The sequence below is a fragment of the Talaromyces stipitatus genome, genomic scaffold (assembly GCF_000003125.1).
Source record: "Talaromyces stipitatus ATCC 10500 scf_1105507295491 genomic scaffold, whole genome shotgun sequence".
Classification (NCBI taxonomy): Eukaryota; Fungi; Ascomycota; class Eurotiomycetes; order Eurotiales; family Trichocomaceae; genus Talaromyces; species Talaromyces stipitatus.
The window spans coordinates 2,926-28,327 of NW_002990122.1; the positions used below are offsets into that span (position 1 = coordinate 2,926).

Genomic DNA, 25,402 nt, shown 5'->3' on the forward strand with positions numbered 1-25,402 from the left:
TGAGAAGAGGCTCGCAGGTCCATAAAAGACACCTAGTCACACTACTACCTTCTCTAGAAATAACATTGTCAGAACCATGCAGTCAAAACATATGTGCTATAGAAGCTTTAGAAAGAGACAATATTTATCACATGGCAGATTGCGACAGAACAAATGTCAAGTCGTTTTCTTGATTCCTATCTCACGGAAACGTAATAGGCCTATCCGACTTCGCGTATCACAGGGGGGGCTTAAATCTGACTCCAAGCAAAAATTTTCATACAGACAAAACCTCTTTTTCCTAGCTAAAAGAGTAGCACAGTCCGCTTTTTCTCATGTTGCAAATAAGATAATATCTCAATATCTCGTTGGGCATCGCTTACAATTTCCGTTATCAGTTGCCAAACCGTCCCAAAATAACAAGGCGTTCCCGACATTCAATAAGAAGGTTAAATATGCTAGCTACGGGGTTGGAGTTTCGCCGCTGTCAAGGATTGCACTTTTCCGATACTCATAGAACTACTAACACGTTGATGTCCATCATAGCCTATAGCGCTGGGCATGGACACTATTGACTAGCCCGGACTTAGTCAATTACCTAGTAATGCAGATGCAAAGGCTTGAAAGGCTTCTTTCCTCGCCCTAAGCCGCTAATCGCTATATCTTCAGGGCCAGTATCGCAGCAGCTCCATAATTTCTTATATTACTGTATTTTCGGGACCCAGCGAGTGTATTAAACTATCAAAGTAAAGGTGCATCCTTAAGCGCGTGGATACGCAATTACAGCGCTTTAAGGGGAAGACTAGGGGGATACATCCTTGAAGGTCACGAATAGCTCCCTTACAGACCTTACCCTACGTTATTTCAATCTAGCTACAAATTATACCTCATGATCACGTTCTCTACAATCTCTCTTACAGTACTATCTTTTCTTATACTGTATGTGACCGCTATCTATATACGCTAACCTTTCACGGAAGCGATATAGAGGTGAGCCACTATAGCTAGTCTTTGTATATTTATTTACATTTTATCCATTAAACTACATAGACTGAAGTTTGAGAAAGAAAACATTCCTGACTACATGGAACTTCATTCTTATGCGTGCGTAAATTTCAAGGTCAGAGCCCAATATGGTGGCAGGCATCAAGTCGGTGAACTGTTGACAGAAAATTTGACCTCTAGAGTTGAGTTCTATATGCAACTAGTACGTAAAATCCTTTTGCAGGTTCTATATTGTTTTGATGTGATGTGTTTACTTGGTAAAGATGAGACTCTAGTTGGTAATGGGGCGGCCTGGTGGTTTCGGAGAACCTCTAGCATATTGTTTGCGTGTATTATCTGAGTGAGGTTTTGGGTGAGTTTTTGGGTGAGGTTCTTTCGGTATGTCAAATTTAACGTGCGGTGGGCTAGGAGGATTACCGGTCTGGGGGTTCATTTTGAGTGGTTAACTGTTGTCTGGAGGCCGATAATTGAATAGAGCTTTTATCTCTAAAAACACGAAGGTAGTTAAAAATAGATTGTTTCCTGGTATAGCCAGCTAATAATAAAAAGTAATCGAAGCCCCGAGAAGCAAAAAGAAGGTAGCACACGTAGTACTGTATGCTATCTCCTTGTATCGCGTCGGAATGTGATGCCAATTCTCGAAATTTCTGATACAGTATGCAAATCTTGTGTGGGTGCACTAAGGTGCATATACGTACGTACGAAGCACTTGAGTCAATCTCAATAGGTGATTCTTTCAGTTCTGTGTGTTCACTTCTTCTAAGTACATCATGTTCCAAAGCCGCGTCTATATAGACCTTCTCCTGAGCTGATTTGTAAGCTATCCCATGGGCCATGGGGTAAACCTGAGACCATTCTCTTACACATAACAGTTTCGGATTGATCGCTTCATTTGATGGCTTCATTGGAAAGCCAGCTTATCTGACACATCTCGATTGCATGAAGCAACCAACATCTTGTCCTATTCCCAATTCCTATCCCAAAATGGCTTAGCTCATCCTGAGTTCCAACACTATTTGTTAACACCGCTCCGCGACCACGCACTTACTCCTGTTTTCCTTTCTTCATGTTCTGTATTCTCGTCGAATAGCTCCTAGATTAGGCATAGCAATGGATTATTATGAAATCTGGCTTGGCACCCTCATAAAAAGAAGCAGGCGGCGTAGCGTAGACTGTGCAGTCACATAGCTCCATAGCTAGAACGAGACTAACGAGCGTTAGACTGCGTCATAGTGGACTGATCACTATCATTAACCCTAAATCGAAAATATCTGAAGCTTGGCATGAAATTATCCAATCAGTACTGACTAGGTCGGCGGCTAGACCATCATTTAAAAATAGTAATGAACTAAATATAGGTATACCTCTGAGGCTTGAGTCTTGAGGTATACAGGTGATCTTAGCTAAATAGCTCTAAATATAGATATAACACGACTATAAATTCGATATAAATATTGGTAAACCCAACATTGCGTGAGGAGTCTTCATTAGATCCAAGAAACGGAAGCCATGGGATCTTCAAAAGGGCGAAAGGAAGAAATATGCGATATCCTTAGGAAGATTATACAATGCCCAGGTGAAGATCCCGGTAAGATCTCCATTACAGCCTTACAAGATATTCAGAAAGTGGACGGCCAGGCAATGGAATATTTCTATAGGCCAAGTCCCGATAACAAGAATAAGTGGGACGACATAATAGGGCCCATTAAAGCTTTGGCGGCGTTGCTGGACCCGAAACTAAACCTTAACCCCAACTTCGAAGGAATAATCGGCTGCCCCACTTCCTCCTCTGTTCATGATCTGCAGGGCGAGGTTACAGTTATAATAGATACTCTTCAAGACATATTCCCAAGCAGAGATTCAAATAATCCCTGGACGCCCGTCAGGAACCGGGGCAAGCCCAAATCGGGCAATGGAAAACCTGACGAAGAGGTCAATAGCGGATCACCGAAAAATCATTCACGTCGTGACGGGTATAATGATGACCTACGAAAAGAGCGCCCCCATGATAGTTGTTCACATTCTCGAAGATGGGGGCGACGGCTAATAGATGTCAGATGATCCAGATTTCAGACGAGGCAAAGAGATCGGCTGTTCGATCTTATAGGTCTAAAAAGCACCTTAGTGCATATATCTGGGTACCTAGACTTCAGCCCAATGTTAACCCCTCATGATAGCTCATAAATCACAAGGCCAAATATGTTTATAAGAACACGGAGAGACAGAGAATAAAAAAGACATACAATCTTGCCAGTCATTTCTGTAACAACGTTACGTAGGGTGTGAAGGTACCAAGCCAGATCTCATAATAATCCATTGCTATGCCTAATCTAGAAGCTATTCGACGAGAATACAAAGCATGAGGAAAGGAAAACAGGAGTAAGTGCGTGGTCGCGGAGCGGTGTTGACAAATAGTATCGGAACTTGCTGTGCACTAGCACAAACTCAGTTAAGCTTAATACTCAAAGATATCTTTATAGTGGAAATATTGATATTGACCTTATTCTGCGCACTCTTCTCTATCTACATCTTGATGGGATTTTTGGACACTATTTATGCTTGAGAATCTGATCCACGCAATCTCAAATAGAAGATTCTCGACACAGAGCTGTAAAGTTGATTCGTAGATTCAATCTTGTGACTTTAATTCTCGAATTTTCCTTGTATCAATGTTGTAGGCTTTCCTTGATTAGGTTTAGCTTACCTAATCCTCGACAAATAGTGTTGGAACTCAGAATGAGCTAAACCAATTTAGGAATAGGACAATATTTGCGTATCAAGAAATTTCGAGAATTGGCATCACATTCCGACGCGATATTGAACATTACAAATCAACTTTACAGCTTATCTCTAGAAAGTTCGATTTGCACAAGTGTCGACTTTTGGTGATATCACTTCTATGGAATCTTGTATATTAAAACAGGTTCAATACTCCTAGATAGTGGTTTGAGAGGAGTGCCGGAAAATAGACCTAGTTCCTTATACGTATTGTTTAGAGCGACGGGTCCGTGGCGATTACGTAAACTTTAGGATTATGTAACTAATCCTTTAAAAAATCCATAACGTAATCGGTAAGGACCCTTCGCTCGAAACAATACGTATAAGGAACTAGGTCCATTTTCCGGGACTCTTCTCAAACTACTATCAAGGAGTATCTCAACAAATTTATATGTATAGTATGTATCAAATTAACTCATAACGATCAGAATATAGAGTATATTGAGGATTCTAAGTCTGAACTTATTCTGATAGATATTCGTGAAAATTACCAAATGTCGACTGTAATTATTGTAAAATATATTTTCTTTGGAGTTACTCGGTCTCTACTTGTTTATATATTTTTAAAACCTCTGTTCAATTACTTATCATGAATATTCAGCTCTGTAAATACTTAAATTAGTGAATTTATATGACTTTGTTGAGATATAGAGGTCATGAACAATGATCGTTTGTATGGAAAACACGGGTGGCCAGCTCGCTTACATGGCCAACTCGCTTACCGATTACGTTAGTTATAGGAGTAGTCCCTCCGGGCGTAATAAACATCATTCATTCATAAAGGAGATTTCGGACGCGACAGGAAGATGGATTGCCTAATAGTGGTCAACTATGAATGCAGTCCAGAAGTCATGCGAACCTTACTCGAGTTCCATGCGATAGAGAAGAAGCGGTGAGTGCTGTAACGGTATGTAACCTGTTGTGTAACGTGGTCAACTTGGAGTTGGGATTACGACAGACATGATGGAGTTATTATCATCACATTATGTGCTGTTTTGATATAACGGGTCTGTATATTAACAAAATTGAAAAGATCTGGTTGAGCTATCGATGCCCAAAACTGCATTCAACACCGTAATAGTCTAACAAAGATCAGCAACCTTGTCCAAGGTGTTCGTCGCCACTAATTTCTAATGCGGCACTGACGGTCGTCAACAACAAAGGATAATGCCGACAAACACCAAGCTTCTTTGACGAATATCACTGTGACGGCTGGTGCTGAGGCTATACAGAAGATGGTGAGATTTGCTGACTTAGAGGTCCGGATGTTGGAAATAAAATCACGTGACTAGCAGGATACAGAAGTCGAACTACGGAACGGTTCGCAAGTACCTCAAAAATACCAAATTCCCTTTAAGGGCGTCCTTTTTGGTGAAATGGTATTACGTTTTAGTTCCGACACCGGACAGAGATCACGTGATTAGGGTTGGGCGAGAAGGGGCTACCTGGGGCACGTGACCGCGCCACTGATATCTGGGACCAGGGATAGCTTCATGTTTACACTCTTTCCTTTTCTTTCCTATGCTTAGATTTCTCGTATTAGCTTCCGAATGACATTTGATTGGGCCCTCACAATCACTATACAACAAAGGACGTCCTAATCGGGAAAACGGAATCAAGCAGCCTGTAAAGCCCTGTTACGAATGGGCTTTCCGAATAGCTTCAGACAAGGGGAGGATCATGTTGGATATTTGATACGCTAATCCTAATCAGGATGTCATTACTAATCATGATTCCTCGGAATAACGACATATCCGTGAGAACATGAGAGCCAAACTCAAGCCTACATTTTGGAGTCAGGATTGTCATGTATCCCGTAAATCCGTGATACTTTGCCACTATGATGTGTATATAAAGAGGATCAAGATGTGTAGTTAGCTATGTTTTAGAAGACGTGCAAATCAGAGTCAATTATTCCTCACCCAAATTGTATAACTCCTATCAGAGCCTAACCCCGTTCGGACTAGTACCAAAAGATTCCAATAGATCACGTGCCTCACGTGATCTCGGAGCGATTATGTAAGCACCTGCTAGCGCGAAGGCGCGCGCCCCTGTATATAGACGTGGCCTTAGGCATATCTTAGGGAAGCAGCGAATAGCTGCTTCATGAATACACATACACGTTCACATACAAGTTTACCAGTGAACCTGTGATGCCATATATCGTTCAATTACTACGCTCTTACAACCCAACCCCTTACACAGCCCGTTGAAGCTGTGTAGGGCTAAGAAGTCAGTGGTCACAGCCGGCGTTTTGGAAATATCCCTCTATTCGTCGCCCCTCCAAGTCTAGAATCAAAGCCAAGGCCTGGGCTTTCTTCCTGAGCTTGCCTTGCCGGTGCTATTTAATAAAGACTTTTGACTTAGCAAAGAGCTTTTACTCGGATTCAAATCGGGCGAGTACAGAAGCAAATTGACCCTGCTTTCATGCACGATTCTCTCGGTGTGGCGAAATGAGACTGTTTATCCATGACAAGAACGGATTTCGGCTTTTCCCATTTTCCACATTGATGGAGTAACCCTCCGAAGAAATCATCAAAGACAGAGGTATCAGTAGGGCACTCAAAAACCCAGGGTAATAACTTGAGAGCTGGAACAAGCAATGCTGTGCGTATTGCTCCCTAACCAACGCTTGTCCCTCTTCGGTGAAAGGAGCCGTCGCTAGGAAGTGTTGGTATCCCATTCTCCCAGAGGTGCCAAACTACATGCGGCAGGCGGCGCTGGCAGTAAGGTGATTTAAATTCCCTGTCAATGTGATATAACTCCATCTTGAGTAAAGGCTGGTAGAATCTGATACCACTAACCACGACATAATTTAGCGACCTGGGAGGGTGCTAGCAGATATGCGGAGAGGAAACAAGTAAGTCCTTATAAACCTTACTCTCTTATCACATCCAGACCCATTTCCGTAGGCAAGATGGTATAAGCAAAGATCTAAAATTAAATGATTGTACGTACAGTATCAATCCCGCAAAGCTGCGTTTTTGTTCAATTGCTTTAAACAATTAAGATTTTCAGTAGAGGATTAACAGAGAACTTGTGTCATTAGCGGCGTGAAAGTTTATGGCCGTCCTCTTCTGTTGGGAGGTGCCTTCGTCCTGTTGAATTGGCGCATGGCGGAGCTCAGGTATCTGACTGTACGCTCACTGCTGCCAGCGGCCTTCGCCATTTGGGCTCTGTAGACTCATTGCTGATCATCATATCATAGATTAATCCTAAAGGAGTGCGGATAAATTCTGATACAAGGTACTGTAAGTTTATAGATTGCTTCACAAAATACAATACAAACTTTAAAAAACAACAATCTTCCGAATAACTACAAAACCGGTTACTCAGTCTTGCCCAGGTGGCATTGGGGTTTGAAAGAAACATCGAAGAGTGCAACCAAATGTATCCTTCAGATAATCGTTCGCTTTGCATTAGTTTGACAAAATCATCCAGTACATGAGACTACCTGGATCCTAGGCATTGTTGGTACGATGATATGATCTAACAGAATGGAGTCTAGCCCATATACTTCTTCGCTTTCTCTTCAATACTGTATTCAAATCGAAATGTTTCAATTGCAGTGGCTGCCTTTTTCCAAAAAATTCATTAAATAAATTTATGGGAATATCAATATCACTTTGTTGTCCCTTTTCCTTTTCGATGCCTCGGAGGTACCCTAAAAAGTTAGATGCGTCCTCGGATCTTTTTGTTCTGAGTCTTTCCAAGAGTCTAATGAAAGTTTCAGTTGTCGAGGTCGCCTGTGTTACTCGAACTTTGCCGGACGTCTCCAAACTGATGTTCATACGACTGATGGGGATTTTCAGCTCTCTTTGTGTTTGGATGGCCTGTATACGTGTTAGAACTGTGCTACAACAGTACTACAACTAGGCAGTCGTCACCATACTTGTGATATAATGTAAGCAACTTCTTCCTCTTTTAGTTTAATATCGGATACTATCAGCTGGTCAAAGGTGATACATGTAAAGGGTGTAGTAGGTTTAGTAGTTGCTTTGAATCTTGGTGGTTTCCGTAACGGCATGTTGCGAAGGGCCCAAGCATTAATCGGGAGGAGGCACTTACGGTTGATGATTTCAGATTATAATATATAGGTCCATCGTTATTTTTGTACGTACTGTTGTGTATTCTCATAAAGTCACGGGCGAGGGTGATCAAATAGGGGTCTGATACGTAATTTCCCCACTATATTAGTGCTGGCCTACGTATTTATCAATAGGAGTAAGCTAACCCTCATCATTTGAATATGTCCTAAGCTTTCATTACATAACAAAAAAAATTAGGGTATATACAACCCGCTGATGGTGCCCATTCCTGTGGTCCTCGTGTAGTTTATTCTCTCGAAGTCGTACATACAACCCTGAAGCCAAGCTATCCACGGGTATCACAACCCACCATGAGATTGCTCTCAATCATTTCAGCTCTTTTATCAGTGGCCTACTGTATTGAATGGATTGGACAGGTGGGAAACTCAATCTGTAATTGGGCTCAGCTTCGTGGTACGATTGCTATAGGTGTCTTTACGTTCCACCGAGTCTTAACTTATTGACTATGATAAGCCAGTTCACTTCGAGATGCGATATACGTAGATGGAGGCGAATTGTGGTGGATTAGGTGCGCTTCAACGCTTCAACAACAAGTCTAATATTATATGTGCTAACGAATGAACACAGCCAATTTTCCAATGGACAGAATGGTACAGTGCAGAATGATGGTATTATCACAGATTTTCGTAAGGCAACGAGGAAATTCACTAACTCTGCTTATAGGCAACTTTGAAGGATCCCTGTTCCGACTTGACCTTTCTCAAACTTTCAACAGTATTACAACGAACCTTACATCGCTCTTTTCCAGGGTCCCCCAAAACTCATCTCTTGATTATATCGATGGTGTAATGTGGGCCACCAATACTGATGAACTTGTTCTATATGGGTAAACTACTATTCTTGAAGTGATCCTGGCATGACTTGCATTGACTACTGTGTTTCAGGGGTCTTCTCCGTCCGTCCAATAGCACGTTAGAACCTGGATCGCGAAGCTTTTATGGCTATAGCATAAATTCAACAAGCATCCTGCATCAACCTGGATTCTACTATGCAGAGGTTCCCGACAACATGACCAGATATGTTACAAACGGCGCAGGGGTATCCGCCCCAAGTGAACGCTTAGGTTTCTACTTTGGGGGGATGAGAGGTTATGACTGGGGTCCCATCTCCAACGATGACGGTTCGGCAGCATACAGTGCAAACACTCTCATCTCCGTGGTGTTAGAAGACACGGATACTCAGCATTGGACTAATCAAACCCTGCCTGAAAACATACCATCAAGAGCTAATGCAGTTGTTGAATGGCTTCCTGTATCTCATTCCGGCATTCTCGTTGTGATTGGTGGCGTCAGTATACCATCTGTCATCTTCACTAATGGATTAACAGATGCCCAGAAGCTGCAAAACGTAAGGGTATCTTCAAATATATTCTATGAACTTGTCTGACTATGCAGAACAATACGGATTCTCGTTTTATGCAAGAGGTTGCAATCTATGACATTGCGAGTAAGACTTGGTATGTTGTGTTGGAGTTTCGGAGGATGAAAAGGACGCTGACATGTGTGAAGGTACTCACAAAATACGACCGGCGATATACCATCTGCCCGCGCTTTATTCTGCTCCGTGTATGCATCTGCCGCTGATAATAGCTCACATAATATTTATATTTATGGCGGCTATGATGGCAACGATCTGGAACATACCCCATTTAATGATGTTTATATCCTTTCATTGCCCACTTTTACATGGACGCGCGCATATGTCGGAAGTGACAACGATGGTCGCAGTGGCCATCAATGTATCCGTGTGCTTCCTGACCAAATGCTTGTTGTCGGAGGGGAATTCAAGGATCCAACCCATTGCTTGCCCGTCTTGAGGAATTTCAATCTGAACACTCTAGATTTCCAAAATGAATATATTCCAAGCGAGTACGCAAGTTATGAGGTACCATTGCCAGTTATTGAGGTAATCGGCGGGAAGTAAGTATGTCACCTACAGACCAATATCCCTCTCCACTAACATGAGTTTAATAAGTGGAAATGGCAGCGCCCTTCATACTTCGCCGGTCGTTTGGTCCAACGAGGCCCTGCAGAGCGTTTTCAATACTCCGTACACGAAAGCTATTCCGAGCTGGTACCCGTATGCCTCTAAACTGCCCGTCTCTGGTACACATTCTAGAACACTTAAGATCGTTTTAGCAACTGTATTTCCAGTCAGTGTGGGAGCAGTTATATTTGGCATATATCGATATTTAAGAACCTCACCTTTTTTGCATCGTACGAAAGCGCCAGTTGAGTTGGACTCGGCGCCGGATGACATTCCTCGTTCCGAGCTATCTGCGGTCCCAGAAACCCCTGAAAGCAATCCATCGGCAGAAACTTCGACACCATCGTCAGAGCGAGATGAAAAGAAACGCACAGACTCAATAGCGCAAACACCACTCTCTTGTTACTTCCCAAAAAGCCTTTAAGTCACTGGAACTAGAAAAAACATGTAGAACTAATTATAGAGTGAGTGGATGTTAATCGATGTTAGGGTCCGTTTGGTTAAGGTCAAATGATGTCCAGGCTACCATAACCACTAAGCCTCTAAAAGCTTGGGGGCGTGATAGAATGTTAGAATCTCAAGATTTTCGCGCTCTGTGCACTTCCTCTTAGTATCGGTCGAAGCAAGTAGTCCTAGCCAATTCATTACGCTCGGAGGCACCAAGCCTAAAGGGCTTCAATACGCTACTTGCCATGCATACACACTGTGGTCATGGTCTCATGACAAGAGATATCAACTGTAAAACCCCTTTAGCCCATACGTCTTGAACATTTTCTTCTTGTCGCTGTAATCATATTCCCCAGAAGTAATAACTGACCGTCCTGGAACTGGATTCCCCGCGCGTCTGTTGTCGGTGTAGTTCCGTGAACCTCTCTCCTTACTAGCGACTTACGAAGGAGTACTTCTCAAAATAGCGCTTGAGTTGTTTAATGCGTCGCTGGCGGCAACTAAATATCAAAAGACCAGCAAATTGAAACGTGATCGAGCCGGTAGGGCAGGACCGGCAGGTGAGTTACTGTTAGTCTGATAGCACAATTCAGCGAGTGTCGATTCGTGGAGACGATTTTTTTTCTCAAGCTCCAGTCTCTGTATGTTAGCAACTGTACCCTCGTTAGTAAAGACTCAAAAACACCGAACGTTTCTGCCATACTGATAATTTCTCCTGCCCGCCTCTTGGAGCAACCTCCTATTACGCCTAGTCGCCTAGTCACCTTTGCTTCGGGTTATCCATGTTCCACCATATAACGCCCATAGCCTTACTAACTCAATGGCTGCGACTTCTTTGCCCATGTGACAAAATACTGTACGGAGTTCTCGTAATGAAAATTACAAGTCCACGTCATCAATTTATAATTGTATCGCGTCATCAAAACTACGAACACTTGTGATGAATATAAAAGTTCCTCACACTCTCATCATAATGGCACGAAAAAAAAGACCTCAAGAAGAACCTAATTCCACTATTTGGTGTGGTGTTTGAGTAATTACAATGGCCCATACAATTTGTTTCCCCTGGCCAGAAGACTCAGAACAATTTCCAGGCTCACTACATGTACATGTACTTGGCATCAATGAACCTTATAATGACAACTTTGATCGGTACTGGAGTGCGATGGACGCAAGTGACCCTGACTTCCCTCTTCAGAGAGCCATTGGACAGGACTTAAGGCCTACATCACCATCATCTGGGTTTTCCGCATCTGTGTCCTTAGCAGGCACAGACGATAAATCACGTATCGAGGAACTGATTAACTGTGTAACGGATATGCGAGAAGAGTAAGTTCTGTTACAGTATCTTCAATCGATGGATGCAGTGTATGTATACTAACTGTTATTGAGACTCCTGAAAATGAAGATGCTCATAGAAATAATCCACAACTCTCTTCTGAATCATATCATGCCAGGAGGGATTAACCCAATAGCCCGCTAGTGCGCTAATTAGATAATCAATCAATCAAGCAAGCATGAAACAAGTACCAGTGCTAAACATTATCGGGACCTGAAAAAGCAAGAGATTCGGAACAGAGATACCCCTCCGGACCCTTCCCTGATGGGAACCACCAGGGACCCATAGCTATCGACGCCGAGACAGCAAGGGCCATCTATGACGAAATGATCTAGCAAAATCAGGACTAGTTATATATACTGACGGTAGTGCTATTAATGGGAAATTTGGGGCATTAGCCGTTCGATATGGCCTTTTAATTGTAAGACAAGCATGTGTAGGAAGAACACCAGAGGCAAATGTATTCTTGGCGGAACTAGTTGGGATACATATGGCCGTAGATATTGTACAGCAAAGGATAAAAAGAAAGGCCATGATCTTCTGTCGACAGCCTTGCTGCGGTTCAGGCGATTGATGGTATCCAAAAGACAGTTCAGCAGATATTAGGAAGCATTGTGGAAAAATATACGACCTCCGGAACAGGATTGTCCAGGTGAATGAATATCCACTCGGCCCCAGCCCACCAGAGTATCGAGGATAATAAATGAGCGGACAGAGCAGCAAAATAGGCAACGGGATAGGGATTAGTGCGGAATAATAGGAAAAGACATGTTCCAGCGGACATGGAAAGTACTGCCCCAAGACTATCGTACCCGATCACTCGATGCCCGTTTTACTCCCGGAAATAAAATCTTGAGCCTTCCACTGTAAGGCGCCAGTATAAAGTCCACACCGTGTCAGATCGGGAAGCAACTATTCACAGCAGACTCCGTATAGATGCCTTAATTCTTCGAAATCTTGTTACAGTGACATTCGGAATCGCCTTCCGCCTTCAACACACTTCTCTTCTTCTAAGGCCCACAGCCAAGACTCTATAGTAATAATATAACTTCTCTCGGGAAAGCCATTACATTGAGAGAACGAGCAGGAATTATTGGTGGGCTAGGTGTGACACTATCGTTGTTCCAATACACCGTCACATTACTACATGTCAATATAGTTCGATAGAACAGTCAAGAGCTTTGACACCTACAACAGACATACTACAATATATAAGCATCATTTATCCCATACCCTCCTTTGAATCACAATTGACGCCAACGTAGGGATAAGGTAGCTCCGAGTGGTACATAAATTTCTCTCCTGAGAGCTGAGGCTCTTCCATCAGGTAATTCGGATGGATGGCGTCTCCGGTATGTCCCATCATGCCGGGGTCTTGCAGATTTGGTTGACCAGACGGTAAGATGGATAGATTGCTCTCAAACAGTGCTGGGGCACTTGATGTTTCCTGGACGGTGACTTCTTTCATTACTGATGATGGGCTCTTACGGCGCCTTTCGCTGTAATGACAGTTTGCATTCCGCTTTCGACATGTTGTACAAGGAAAACCACGAGAGCATTTCGCTTTTGCTTTACGGCACGTATCGCATGCCGGCCAGCTTTCATTTCGCTTTTGACATGCCGTACAAGGAAAACCACCGGGGCATTTGACTTTTGCTTGATGGCACGTATCGCATGCCACCCGTTTGCTATAATGGCAACTTGCATTCTGCTTTTGACATGTCGTACAAGGAAAACCACGAGAGCAGTTTACTCTTGCTTGATGGCACGTATCGCATACCGCCCGTTTGCTGTAATGACAGTTTGCATTCTGCTTTTGAAATGTCGTACCAGGAAAACCACGAGAGCGATTCGCTTTTGCTGGCTGCCAGCACTTCTCAACTGCTGTTTCGTGGATAGGATTAGAAGAGCATATAGGAAATGACATCGTTGCAGGGACTTATTTAGCTTGAAATCGCCTACTCCGTAAAGTTGGTAGCGAAAGTGAAGAATAGTAGGCTTTACCTGCGGCTGCTGGATGATTACGGGGGATGATACACTATATAAATATACCATTGATGAAAACCAAATTGCTCAGCTGAAAACTAATTTCCTAAGCATGGGTCATAAATGCGAAGCTCTGCATATAATTTGGCTAGTCTAGATATTGTACTATATCCAACTAAGCTTTATTTTAGCCATGTCCACACGTCACATATCGACAAAGCAAAGTATCCCCACATCTTTCCGCTTGCTCCTTTGCATGCAACTTGGAATTTTCGACTAGACATGGAAGTTAGGAATGAAACTAATCGACTATTGTATATTACATACGTCGAGGATGTCTGATCTGATAGGGAGGCTGCTGGTTCCTGGTTTCGTTCGTACAGAACTGCAGGCTTGGGTACATGCAAACGCACACCCAGTACGGCGTTAAAAGAGTCCGTAGACTTTTAATTGGAGGGAAGTTCTCTCTCATGGTTTTTTTCGTGTCAAAGAGACTAGGCCAGCTGTCCGGATAGTTCGAGCCGGCGCTTCTACGGTATGATCATCTCAGCTAGGTGAAAGAAAAGCATAGCAGATGTTACGGCAAGGCTGACCATATTTATAAACACTGTGACGTCTACGGCAATAGATAGATGAATATATGGATGTAATAATAATGATAATCCCAGTTGTACCGCACCGATCAAGACCGGCGGCACTTAATGTACAGAAATAGATAGCATCAGATCTTCGCTTGTAGGTCACGGGCCGCCAATTCTGCCATGCAACAATTCTAGATTTCTTCCAGCACAGAGAGGGCTAAGGCGCTGAAAGTGTGTGACACCAGCGATTTCGTGGGCTGCTTGACGCAGGTGGCTCTCAGTTGCCGCTAACGACAGTTTCATTTCCCTGTCCAATTCTTTCATCCATTCGGGCAGTTCTTTCCCAGTATCACAATACGTCTGTATTGCAGTACACACTGAGGTCTGCCATAGAAATTGAGCTTCCAACCCAGTTCCCGGATGGTACTCGGGGAAAGGACAATTCCCGTCCTTGCTATCCAGTGGTTGTGACGCTGGCCAATACCTTGCATTTGTTGCTAACTAGGTGAGCCTATCTACGAAGAATAACAAGCATGAAGAAGGAAAGAAGAAAAAAACACAGCGCCCCTCTACGCACAGCTCCTTCATATGATCCTTTGTGTGGACGGAACTTCCCAATACAGTACCGCTCCCAATATAGCATTGCTTAGGGCTCAAGCCCTATCTTGAGATAGCGGGAAAAGCCTCCTAGGATGACACTGTACGGAAAGCTCCGTCGCCAAGCCGTAGAGCTGTCAAGCCGCAGGGCTGGCTGTCACAGTGGTATTGCTTCCCAATATTGTTCGATTTTCCGCAGTTCATCCCTTGTTTGGGGATACACAAGAAACAAGCCCCGTCCTACTGAAATTGCTTTGGGCTTGATTTTGTTAAGGCTAGTCTCAAGGCTCTTGAAACTAAACTCATCGACGAATAGTTCGTGATTCAAGGTACGGGGTCTGCAGACCTAGTAGAATTAGAATTAGTCAAACAATCATGAAGACAATCTTACATGAGGTTTCCAGATATCTCCGCGTGCATGTTTACGCATGATTAAAGCCTTGATCGCGAGGTAGCTTTGTCACAAATTGGTAGTGAATAGACAAAAGACTTGAGAAACAGAATTGCATTTATATAAGCATCCTATCTATAATCGACATGTAATAAATAGCTAAGGGTGCTAAGCGGGGATTCTTATACACGATCCAATTTATTTTGTCATTCATAATCCATCTATTCCTGTCCGGGTTTCAGATTTTCCCTATACCTCTCAATATGCGCGTTGATTCGCCGTACCCATAGACTCGCGTTTCTAGTAACATAGAAAGGGGTTTGTATCTGCAAGTAAAGATAAGATATCTCACGGGACCACCGCCATACAGGTAGACGTCGGTACCGCATTGGGCCTAGCGTGATCGTAGCAAGGACATCAACCTCGCACGCCACGGATCTCAGATAGTTAGTTAGACTTCTCAATATCACTCTCTCTAGCCCATCATCAGGTTATGCGCCTGGATTTCTTTTGAACAGGTCGTTTCAATACGATTCCTCAACCTCTGATCACGGATCAACACCCTTTTCAAACAACCAAGTCCCTATCAGCATGACTGGGGGAGAAGGTGACCAGAACGATGGCCAACAAGGCTCATCTCGACAGACAGACCGAAACGGCCAAACAGGTCAACAAGGTCATGTCACAAATACAGGAGTGGTGAATCATCCTACAGTGATAGATCAAGCCACGGAGATCCCAAAGGACGGCCAAAGCATCACTTTGACGCCGATCCAAGTCCTACAAGGAGCAGATGATTACAATCGATGGTATCAAGCCGTACGACGCGAGCTCTTAGGAAACGATCTACTCGACCTTATCGACAAGAGCATCCCACGACCTCATGTTGGGTCAGCTCACTACAAAATCTGGAAGAAGCTGTCACTCAAAGTGGCAGGTTGGCTTTCTGCAACGCTCAGTCGAGACGTTGGCACAAAAGTCCAAACCATAACTGTCAATGTTGATTACGCAGATGACCTATTGGCAGCAATTCGAACTATTTGCAAGGGAGAAGCCGATTCACAAGCCGGTTGGCGAGCTTGGACAGACTTCAGAAAATGCGACAGACATCAATATGCAACTTGTGAGGCATATATCCATGCCCTCCGCGCAAAGCACAGCGACGCCGAACGCGACGGTTTCGGTGTTCAGCCATGTCAACTCATCATCACTCTCCTTCACTCCATTGAGACGGATCTCCCTACATGGGTCACACTCAAGATGGAGCAATACAAGGACGTGAAGAGCAAAAATATGGACGATTTTCATCAGTTGTGTTCCGAGGCGTTAGAAAAATGCCAAGGTCTCAAATTCAGTATGGGCAACGCTGCAAACAACTTCAATCCTTCCACACCAGCAACTCCAAAGTCAACTGATGGGAGAGAGGATAAGAAGAGGAAGGAGCGAGACCCAGATACCCCTAACGAGAAAAAGCGGAATGCCCCAAAGCCAGGAGTGTCGGTGGAGGAGTGGCTCAAGAAGCTACGCAAATGGAGAAATAGAGACAACAACTGCGGATACTGTGGTATAAAGGGCCATGGTTACTCAAAGTGCTATTATCTTGCAGATTCACCTCCACCAAATTGGTATCCAAAATTGGATTTATGGTGTTACAGAGACAGAGCGGCACCAAAACAACAAGAGACTAAAAATGACGGAGACACTGCGACAAAAACATCTACAACTATGAATGTCTCGTCTTTTGCACTTTCATCCGATTTCTTTATGCCAAATATTGGTGGCGCAGCTATTGACACCGAAGCGTTCGCAGAGCACGTTGAACAACCAATCGACAAAGAGAATATGCCCAAATCAAAAGCCTTAGCAATGGCACTCTCAGCGACCACACCAGAAAGCCTTATTGGAAAGTTCGTTGCCGACTCTGGCGCTGGACACAGCATGGCTGGAGATTTCGCAAGCTGGGTGGAAATCTACAAATACAAAGACGACGATGAAGCCTATACGTACGAATGCAGCAACGGCATGGAGGCAAAGGCCACGGGATATGGCACAACACTCATACGATTCAACAACGGCGAGGACAGACCAGCTGAGCTTTTGACTCGCACATACTATGTACCTGGATTGAAATACAACCTTTGGGCATGCGAGCGAGCAAAGGATGAGAGCAAAGTATGGTATTGCAGCAAAGACTACACCGTACGAAGAATGGATGATGATTCAGTTATTGGCCATACTACAGTTGTAGGAGGCGTCCCAATTCTCAGAACCATGACAACCGGGAAAGAGCTTCAATTTGGAGCGCTTAATCTATCTGCAATCTCAGCAGAGTTGCAACATCGACGACTTGGCCATGCCAGCGACGTGATCCGTAAGGGCACAGCTCAGGCTTATGATCTTGAAGCGATCAAAGAAAAGATTAAGCACTGTGAATCCTGCAGACTCGGGAAATCGAAACGCATTGTGTCCCACGATCCGCTGCCGAAAGCATTGAAAGCCGGACAGATTGTCTACGTCGACGTTCAGCACATAAAGCCGACAGGGTTTAACGGGTACAACTACTTCACAGCGTTCCTCGACGACAAAACGCGTATGCCAGACGTTCGTTTCCACGTCACAAAAGGTGAAGCTTCGGATAAATGCATCGACTACTGCACGGAGTTCAAAAATCAGACGGGGAATTGGCCAGTGATCATCGCAAAAGATCAAGGGCGAGAATTCTTCAGATTCATCAAATGGTCTAAAGAAAATCAAACTGGCATCCAATTCAGGGAATCTCCAGCACGAACCCCCGAACCAAATGGACCAATCGAATGGCTTCAGTTTTACCTTGCTCAAATCGCAAGGGTAATGATGATTGATGCAGGGCTACCCGAATATTTGTGGCCATTTGCAGTGGAGACAGCGTGTTATACAGTGGCACGCCTTGTCAAGCCAGGACAAGAGAAGGCGCCTATACAACAATGGCGTGAGGAATTAGGATTTCCAAATCCTATTCCCCATCTTGAACATTTGCGCGTATGGGGTTGCAAAGCCTACATGCACATACCAGAGGAAGATCGTGTAAAGGCACGCAAGATGCTACCGAAGGCTGAGATCGGACGTCTCATGGGCTACATGGGCGATCACGGTCACATTTACAAGATTTGGTTTCCAGCAACGGGAGACGTCAAATTTTCACGAGACGTCACTTTTTGGGAAGGTCCAGAAGACGGCATGATTGATGAGATTGAGGACCCGACACCAACTACGACAAAGGTTGAGATGTCAAAACCGCTCACAATCATCTTCCATAAAGATCCTGTCGAGAAGAATCAGAAACGTATCACAATCGCTGATGAGAATCTCACAATTGAAGATATCTTGAACAGCAATTATTACGACTTCGAACAGAACGCGTACGTGACAGGCAGAGCAGAAACTCTGAGCACAACCCCGGAGCGAACTCATGAGCAAGATCGCGCGGATGAGAGTGATCAAGAAGAATTTTTTGATGCAGAAGCGGAGGGGTCAGTCGATGCTACAACGGAAGAGGCTCTTGAGATAATTCGGAAGAAAATCTCACAACAAAAAGCTCTCATCAAGGAGCAAGCTCAAATCATGAACAACGAACAAGCCTTGGTTGATGGCATCACGAGTCTGGAAACCGTATATGAGTCGATCGAGCACAACGATACCAACGATTCGATGCACGAAGAAGCCCCCGCATGTATGGATGATGACACGCCCGTACAAGAGATGACTCATAAAAACATTACAACACGAGTTTCTTCACGAAAGAACAAAGGGATGAGATTGATGTCGACTCTCATGGAGGAACAGGAGAGAGAGCAAGAACAGCGACGTGCAAAGAAAGAACAAAAAGCTAGTTCGACACACTCCACATCAGAAACCATGGTTCGACTCAATATCAACACAAATTTGCAAGCCTCGGCAATTCCTGACATTATTCCCAAACTCAAAAAGTGGGAGGTGGAGATTCCTGGCAACGATCGCCAGATGCTTAAATCACCACTCCGAGACCTGTGGAAAAAGGCAATGCAGGACCAAGTTGAAAAGCTACGTGCGAACGAGACATGGAAGCTAGTACCGAAGCCCAAGAATAGTGCAAAGATTTTACCTGGAAAGTGGGTTTACGACGTCAAAGCGGACGATGAGTCAAATGTTACCGAATTCCGAGCAAGATGGGTTGTTTGTGGCAACTTTGAGGTAAAGGATAACGAGAATAATTACTCACCAGTGGTCAGCGACGTTGGAGTGAAGATTTTCCTCACTTATTGCATCAAGAACGGCCTCAAAATCTTCCAAGCAGACATCATTACTGCGTATTTACACGCGATGCTGCAGCGACGCCAGGTCCTTGTGGAACAACCAAAAGGTGTCGATATTATTGACGGAATGGTTTGCTCTTTACTAAAAGCACTGTATGGCCTACGTGGATCGGCAGTCCTGTGGTATGACACCATAAGTTCAAAATTAAAAGAATTGGGTTACAAACCGATCAACGAGGAACCATGCATCTTCATACGGGAAAGCGACGGCATGGCCATTGCACTCTACGTTGATGATAATCTCATTGCAGGCAAGTGCGAGGCACAAATCGATGGGATTCTTGACACTTTCGACAAGGCATGGGGAGTTAAGCGAATTGGTGAACCAAAGCGTTTTCTTGGCATCAACGTTCACCGCGAGAAGGATACGATCAAATTGGAACAATCGGACTACGTTGATGGCATTCTCAACCGTTTCAGCATGGCGGATTCCCATCCCCGCTCCCTACCCTTGGAACCCAAATTTACCCTGGAATCAAATGACCCAAAAGCCACTGATGACGAGAAAGAAAAGTTTGTGAAGATCACAGGATCGGCTAACTGGTTGACATCAAAAACTAGACCCGATATCACGTTTACCGTACGCCGTTTACAGCATAAGCAACACGATCCCACAAAGTACGACTATGTCGCCGGAAAGGGAGTGCTACGCTATTTGAAAGGCACCAAAAAGTATGGTATCACGTTGAACAAATACCCCAGCAAAGGACTCGAGGTGTACGTCGATTCCTCACACGCCGATCACCCCGATGGCAAATCCACCGAGGGATTTATCATTTTCTACGCCGGATCACCGATCTCGTGGAACTCTTCAAAGCAAACCCTCGTCGCCCCGTCATCGACCGTATCCGAATACTTGGGAGTAGGAAGCGGGATAAGGCAAGGATTATGGATACAAAATATGCTGATAAGCCTAGGATTGGTGAAGAAAGGAGAACCCCTAGTTGTTTACACCGACAGCAATAACGCGATGACGGCGTCGCACAAACCCGGTACTGCTCAAGCAGTGAGATGGCTACGCATCCATTACCACTTCATGAAGGATTTGATCGACAAAGGGGAGGTTATTCTCAAGAGAATCGACACAAAGGAAAACCCCGCAGACGGATTTACAAAGGCGCTCACGACGGAGCTATTCGACAAATTCCGGAATCAAATTGGAGTGGAGGCATGTTGATTTTTCATGGTTGTGAGGTTTACGAGATTTTCTCAACACCAAGTTGTGCCTCCCGAGTTTCCTTTCTATGTGTACTTTAACTTCATTTTCATCATGCCGCGTCTACGGGGGGGGTCACGGGACCACCGCCATACAGGTAGACGTCGGTACCGCATTGGGCCTAGCGTGATCGTAGCAAGGACATCAACCTCGCACGCCACGGATCTCAGATAGTTAGTTAGACTTCTCAATATCACTCTCTCTAGCCCATCATCAATATCCAATAGGAGCCTCAATATACCAATGAACCGCATTATTTTCCTTAGCTTTTAGACCTTCGGTATAACATCTATGGCAGAATAGACAACCGCAAAGCCAGGCACCCGCTGCACAACCACAAATGATTTTGATTGCTGTGTCTCGACATGCACTACTCGCATGTATGCATTCATCAGGTGTAAAGACAAAGGCGGTGGTGACGACATCGTGCAGCAGCAAATTGACCAGTGGATAGAGGATATGTAGTGCTTAAGTTTGAACGTGAGAGGAATATATTATATCTAGCGTTCTGAGAAGATTATGAAGACACCCTAGTGTGTTCACTTGCATTAATAATTAATACATGCATTTCAATATACAATAACTTTCGTTGATGAGTGGTAGGCCCTGTAAATAACAATGACAGGGAAATATGGCCCATGGGCCAATAGGCCATCAATTATTTTTCAAACAAAAAAGCTCCGTTCAGAGTGAACTAGATCACCCCATGATGGATCCTTCACAACTGCCTTTTCTGGTCTTCGGAGATAAACTCTAAGTCGAATTCGGTCGGTCGCTCTAGGTCTCTCAATCTGCATGGTTCGTCCTGAGAGGAAGAGAGAATATTTGGAACTCGGTCTGGACTTGGTATCCTGCATTGGTGGTATTTTTGACCGCTGCTTTTGACAAACGGATATTGGACTGCCTGATGCTTCCTGGCTTGGATGATCTCTATTTTCAGAAGTGGCTATGTTTCCACGGGAATTTGCTTCCTTCACAAGCATAGACGCATTAGCAACTTAAGCAAGAGAGCAGCAATCTCAGGGACTATGATGCTTACCAGATCGGGCTTCAAGGAAGCCTTGTCATTTCTTCGCCTGCTGCCACACGCAAACAAGTAGTATTCTAGTATGAATAACATTTAGGGCTCAGCAAGGAATTTGAAACCGGTCAGGTAGCCTTGGGTGGTCTGGCCCAAATTGCGGTGAGAGCTTAGGACGAGGCTGGCATCTTTATAGATATATTGACTTCTCTGATAACATCACATTTTCATGGTCACCAAGGACTAGTACCTGTTAGAATAGACGCGAGCGTCAATCTGAAACCTATTTACTATTGAAGCAAGGCAATAGAAGCAAAATATATCTCTAGATCGTTAAAGTGGTCGATGTCTGATCCTGCCATTAGATTGATCATGGACATGTTGATTGAGGAAGATAACCAGTGACAAATTATGGCTACAAGTGATGACAATCTAACATGGGTGAGGGCTGCTTGACTATCACATATATGCAAAAGCATTGGCAGGGTATTCCTACTAAAAAGATATCATTGTATCTAGGGTTCCTTTAGTTATGGCTGCAGACAATAGGCTAACTGGCCGACTTGAGCTAGCATATGATTATAGATATGACAAGACGACTGGATGGAGACTCGAAGATAGATAAGGCGAAGACGATACACCAACAAGGTTATAACCTACTATAGGGACGTCGTACATTCCTTCGCGCTTTGGCAAGTGGAGTAGACTGTGCGGCGGGGAAGCGGGGATGTAAGTGGTTGTGGAGCGATTTGTGAGACGGCATCGCACGGGCCTCATGTACCCCGGTTTTAGTTCCGGGTTCTAGACCGTAACGGTCCATCATTCGGCTGGATTTTATGATTCATGAATCAATCGCCAATTCCAATAATATTTTTAGCCTAAGTGTAGATTAGAATACGCTAAACACGATTTCATCTTGATCTTTGTGATTGGGGAACAAGGATCCGCTTTAAATGCCGGCAGCTAAATCATTGACACGTAACTAGGTAGGGTGATTTACGATAAGTACTCTATACGTTCGCTAACTAGCCTTCTGCACTTATAGACCGTAAAAGCCGTTCATTTGGCTGGGCTTTACGAATTCTTAACAGGATCGCCCTTTTGAGAGTGAACAAGCTATGTGCTGATATGGAATCTTAGGATACAGCGCTGAATGTGCATTAGATCGGTGACAAAATCCGTAAGAGTCAGTCAAGAAATTGATATTTAAATGTACACATAACTCCCGGATCTACACGATTGACAAAGATGCTCCTCGACAGTCGAACTCGAGAAAATAGAAGTATAAAGATCGTGGCTAGGAAAAGGAGTAAAAGACGAAAATGAGCGAAACTACTGATGGCGGCATTTGATATATCTCAAATGGTTGTGTCGATAGGAGCAACTATCTCTGCTGGGATAAGCTTTTTCCTTTGGCTTCGTATGATCAGTGGATACAGCCCAGTCTGACTTGCCTTACTCAGACAGAACCCAATTATTCTCGCCCAGGCTGTAGTTGGAATTTTGATTTTGACTGGCTTGCTTGCATCGGTGATCTTAGCTGTCTATCAACCCATTTTTCGAGGCGGTGAGCATTCATCTTTTAAGAACCCTTTTTCATCTAGCTAATTCATTATACAGATCCTTCAAGGCCGATTTTAGCGATAGAAGTAGGTTTCTTGCTTCTACTACCAACGATAAACGAGGTACAATTTCTGTTTAGAGTTGATGTTAATATCACTAACGTCACCTAGTTCCTCTTCTTGATCAAACAAAACCACTGGTCAATCAATAGTTTCATTATCTTTCCGGTATTCAAATTTTTGATACTACTACCGTCAGTTTTTGCCTCCTATGTCAGTGATAAAATACAAGCTGAAAGAGAATAGGTTCTTCTTAGACGACCTCCCGAGTAAAGTTTGGCTTATCCTGTTCCGATCAGCCCTTGCGCTCACATCTATTGAGGTACTCTTCTTCACAATCCAGTATTTTCGACTTTGGGCCACTTGTGAGCAGTATACAACGAGTTCAACATCTTCGCGGATTTTCGACTTTCTTCATCATCAACCCACCAGACCTCGACGAGTCCTGAAAGTAGTAGCATTAACTGTGACGGTTCAGTGGTTTATTTCAGGAATTATCACCATTAGTGCATGCTTCATCCATCTAGAAACTCAGCTAGCAACAGTGAGGTCTCCTTGCAGTCCTCTTTGGTGTCAGGACTAATTTGGGCAGATCTAAGTGGGCGTATTAAGCTTGATGAAGTTGGCCGCGACATATTTTCTTAGCAGAGAATTTCGATGTGACTCGATACCCCTCTAAAGAATGAACTTATTTTCGAATCTGAGGTATGTGCCTGAACGCAATTCATACTTTGCGTCGCTGACGTGCCGTCTCTACCCGATTAGGCCGCCAAATTTTCTGTCACGTGTTACGTGCCCCTCCTACCAGACTCTTCTTCCGTGTTACCTGTCCTGACGCCATTTCCGCGATCTTGACAGATATGATTCTCGATCTGTTTTTACGTCCTCGGAAATACTGTCGATCTCCTCGTATGCGAATTGTGAAGCACGAGCATCCGAAATGACCGAAGAATTTGGGATTGTTGCGGAGGAGAACCGCAAGTACGAAACACAGGGTTTTATGCTATTTCGGGAGGTTGATTACAAAAGAACAATAACGGGAAATGGCGAAAAAATAAAGATTATCAGGCAGAATCAATCTGTCCATTGGGAGAATGGATCGGATCCTTTAAAGGAAGAAACCGCAGAAGTGCCAAGCGGATGCCGGGTTGTGTTGATTGCTGCTTACCAGAATACAGCAGCAATAATTTTCAGGCACGAATAAATCCTGCTTCATATATCAACCCCAATCCAGCATCATAACCAACTATTAAAGTGATTGATATATCACGGCTCGGGTCCTCGGGGACAAAAACATGCACACAGTTCGTTCTGTCCACGCCATTCTCAAATCTCATCGCATTATCCTTGAACAATTGTCGCTCCCACTTCCATTGCTTGCTGCTCGTCATAGCTGCTGGAAGGCGGTGAATGAGGTCTGGAAGGTTATTAGCTGGCATGGCTGATCCTTTATAAGTGATTTCTGTTTGTTTATCAGCATCCTTTGTGCATAAAATGGCGTTATGACTACTTACCTTTGCTTCGCTTTATGAACTTAATTTGCTCTTGTCCATCGTCATCATCATCAGGGGACTTTCCTCTAGATACCGCACTTTTTGCTGTACGCTGCCCCTCGTTTGGCATCACAATTTGTTCTTGTATATGATTGTCATCATAATGGGATATTCCGCTAGATACCGTACTTTCTGTTGTACGCTGCCTCTTGTATGGCACCACATCTTGCTGTTGGTGCTTGGTCAACGTCGCTCGTGGTTCCGTGGCGGCATCCAGCTCTTGATGTCCAGTCGCCATCCCCGTTGCTTTTCGAACAAATTCTTGGAATGGGTCGCAATTCTTAAAGGGCTCTTCTTGCTTTAAACACTGTAGGATATTCACGATCTGAGGTGATATTTTGCTGGATTCTTGAGTCTCCAATTTCCTGACAAGGAAATCAAAAGTATTTTCCGCCATGATTGTAGGTTGGATCCATGCGGAAGGCTGAAATGATATTGACCATTTCAAAATTAAATGGGGC

At 44.0% G+C, this 25,402-nt stretch overlaps 5 protein-coding genes across 5 annotated transcripts, besides 4 other annotated features; 3 read left to right on the top strand and 2 right to left on the bottom strand.

Moving 5' to 3' along the window:
* Positions 1-8,161: 8,161 nt before the first annotated feature.
* TSTA_107720 (uncharacterized protein) lies at positions 8,162-10,281 on the top strand (the record flags this gene model as incomplete). Its single annotated transcript, XM_002488292.1, has 8 exons — positions 8,162-8,264; positions 8,325-8,379; positions 8,439-8,479; positions 8,535-8,697; positions 8,756-9,218; positions 9,266-9,327; positions 9,380-9,790; positions 9,846-10,281. 8 exons carry the CDS (start codon positions 8,162-8,164, stop codon positions 10,279-10,281), a joined length of 1,734 nt encoding a protein of 577 aa, XP_002488337.1.
* Positions 10,282-11,346: 1,065 nt separating this feature from the next.
* Positions 11,347-11,931, top strand: TSTA_107730 (uncharacterized protein; the record flags this gene model as incomplete). The annotated part of the gene is made up of 2 exons (XM_002488293.1): positions 11,347-11,633; positions 11,838-11,931. The coding sequence occupies 2 exons, from the start codon at positions 11,347-11,349 to the stop codon at positions 11,929-11,931; spliced, it is 381 nt and encodes a 126-aa protein (XP_002488338.1).
* Positions 11,873-12,160: a mobile genetic element.
* A 705-nt stretch (positions 12,161-12,865) lies between these two features.
* Positions 12,866-13,452, bottom strand: TSTA_107740 (uncharacterized protein; the record flags this gene model as incomplete). The annotated part of the gene is made up of 2 exons (XM_002488294.1): positions 12,866-13,142; positions 13,397-13,452. The coding sequence occupies 2 exons, from the start codon at positions 13,450-13,452 to the stop codon at positions 12,866-12,868; spliced, it is 333 nt and encodes a 110-aa protein (XP_002488339.1).
* Positions 13,453-15,789: 2,337 nt separating this feature from the next.
* TSTA_107750 (uncharacterized protein) lies at positions 15,790-20,706 on the top strand (the record flags this gene model as incomplete). The annotated part of the gene is made up of 1 exon (XM_002488295.1): positions 15,790-20,706. The coding sequence occupies one exon, from the start codon at positions 15,790-15,792 to the stop codon at positions 20,704-20,706; it is 4,917 nt and encodes a 1,638-aa protein (XP_002488340.1).
* Positions 17,038-18,699: a mobile genetic element.
* Positions 17,536-18,066: a mobile genetic element.
* Positions 19,219-20,694: a mobile genetic element.
* Positions 20,707-24,578: 3,872 nt separating the features above from the next.
* Positions 24,579-25,401, bottom strand: TSTA_107760 (uncharacterized protein; the record flags this gene model as incomplete). Its single annotated transcript, XM_002488296.1, has 2 exons — positions 24,903-25,401; positions 24,579-24,835 (listed from the first exon to the last, which is right to left on the bottom strand). Exons 1-2 carry the CDS (start codon positions 25,336-25,338, stop codon positions 24,579-24,581), a joined length of 693 nt encoding a protein of 230 aa, XP_002488341.1. The 5' UTR covers positions 25,339-25,401.
* Between the last annotated feature and the right edge of the window lies 1 nt (position 25,402).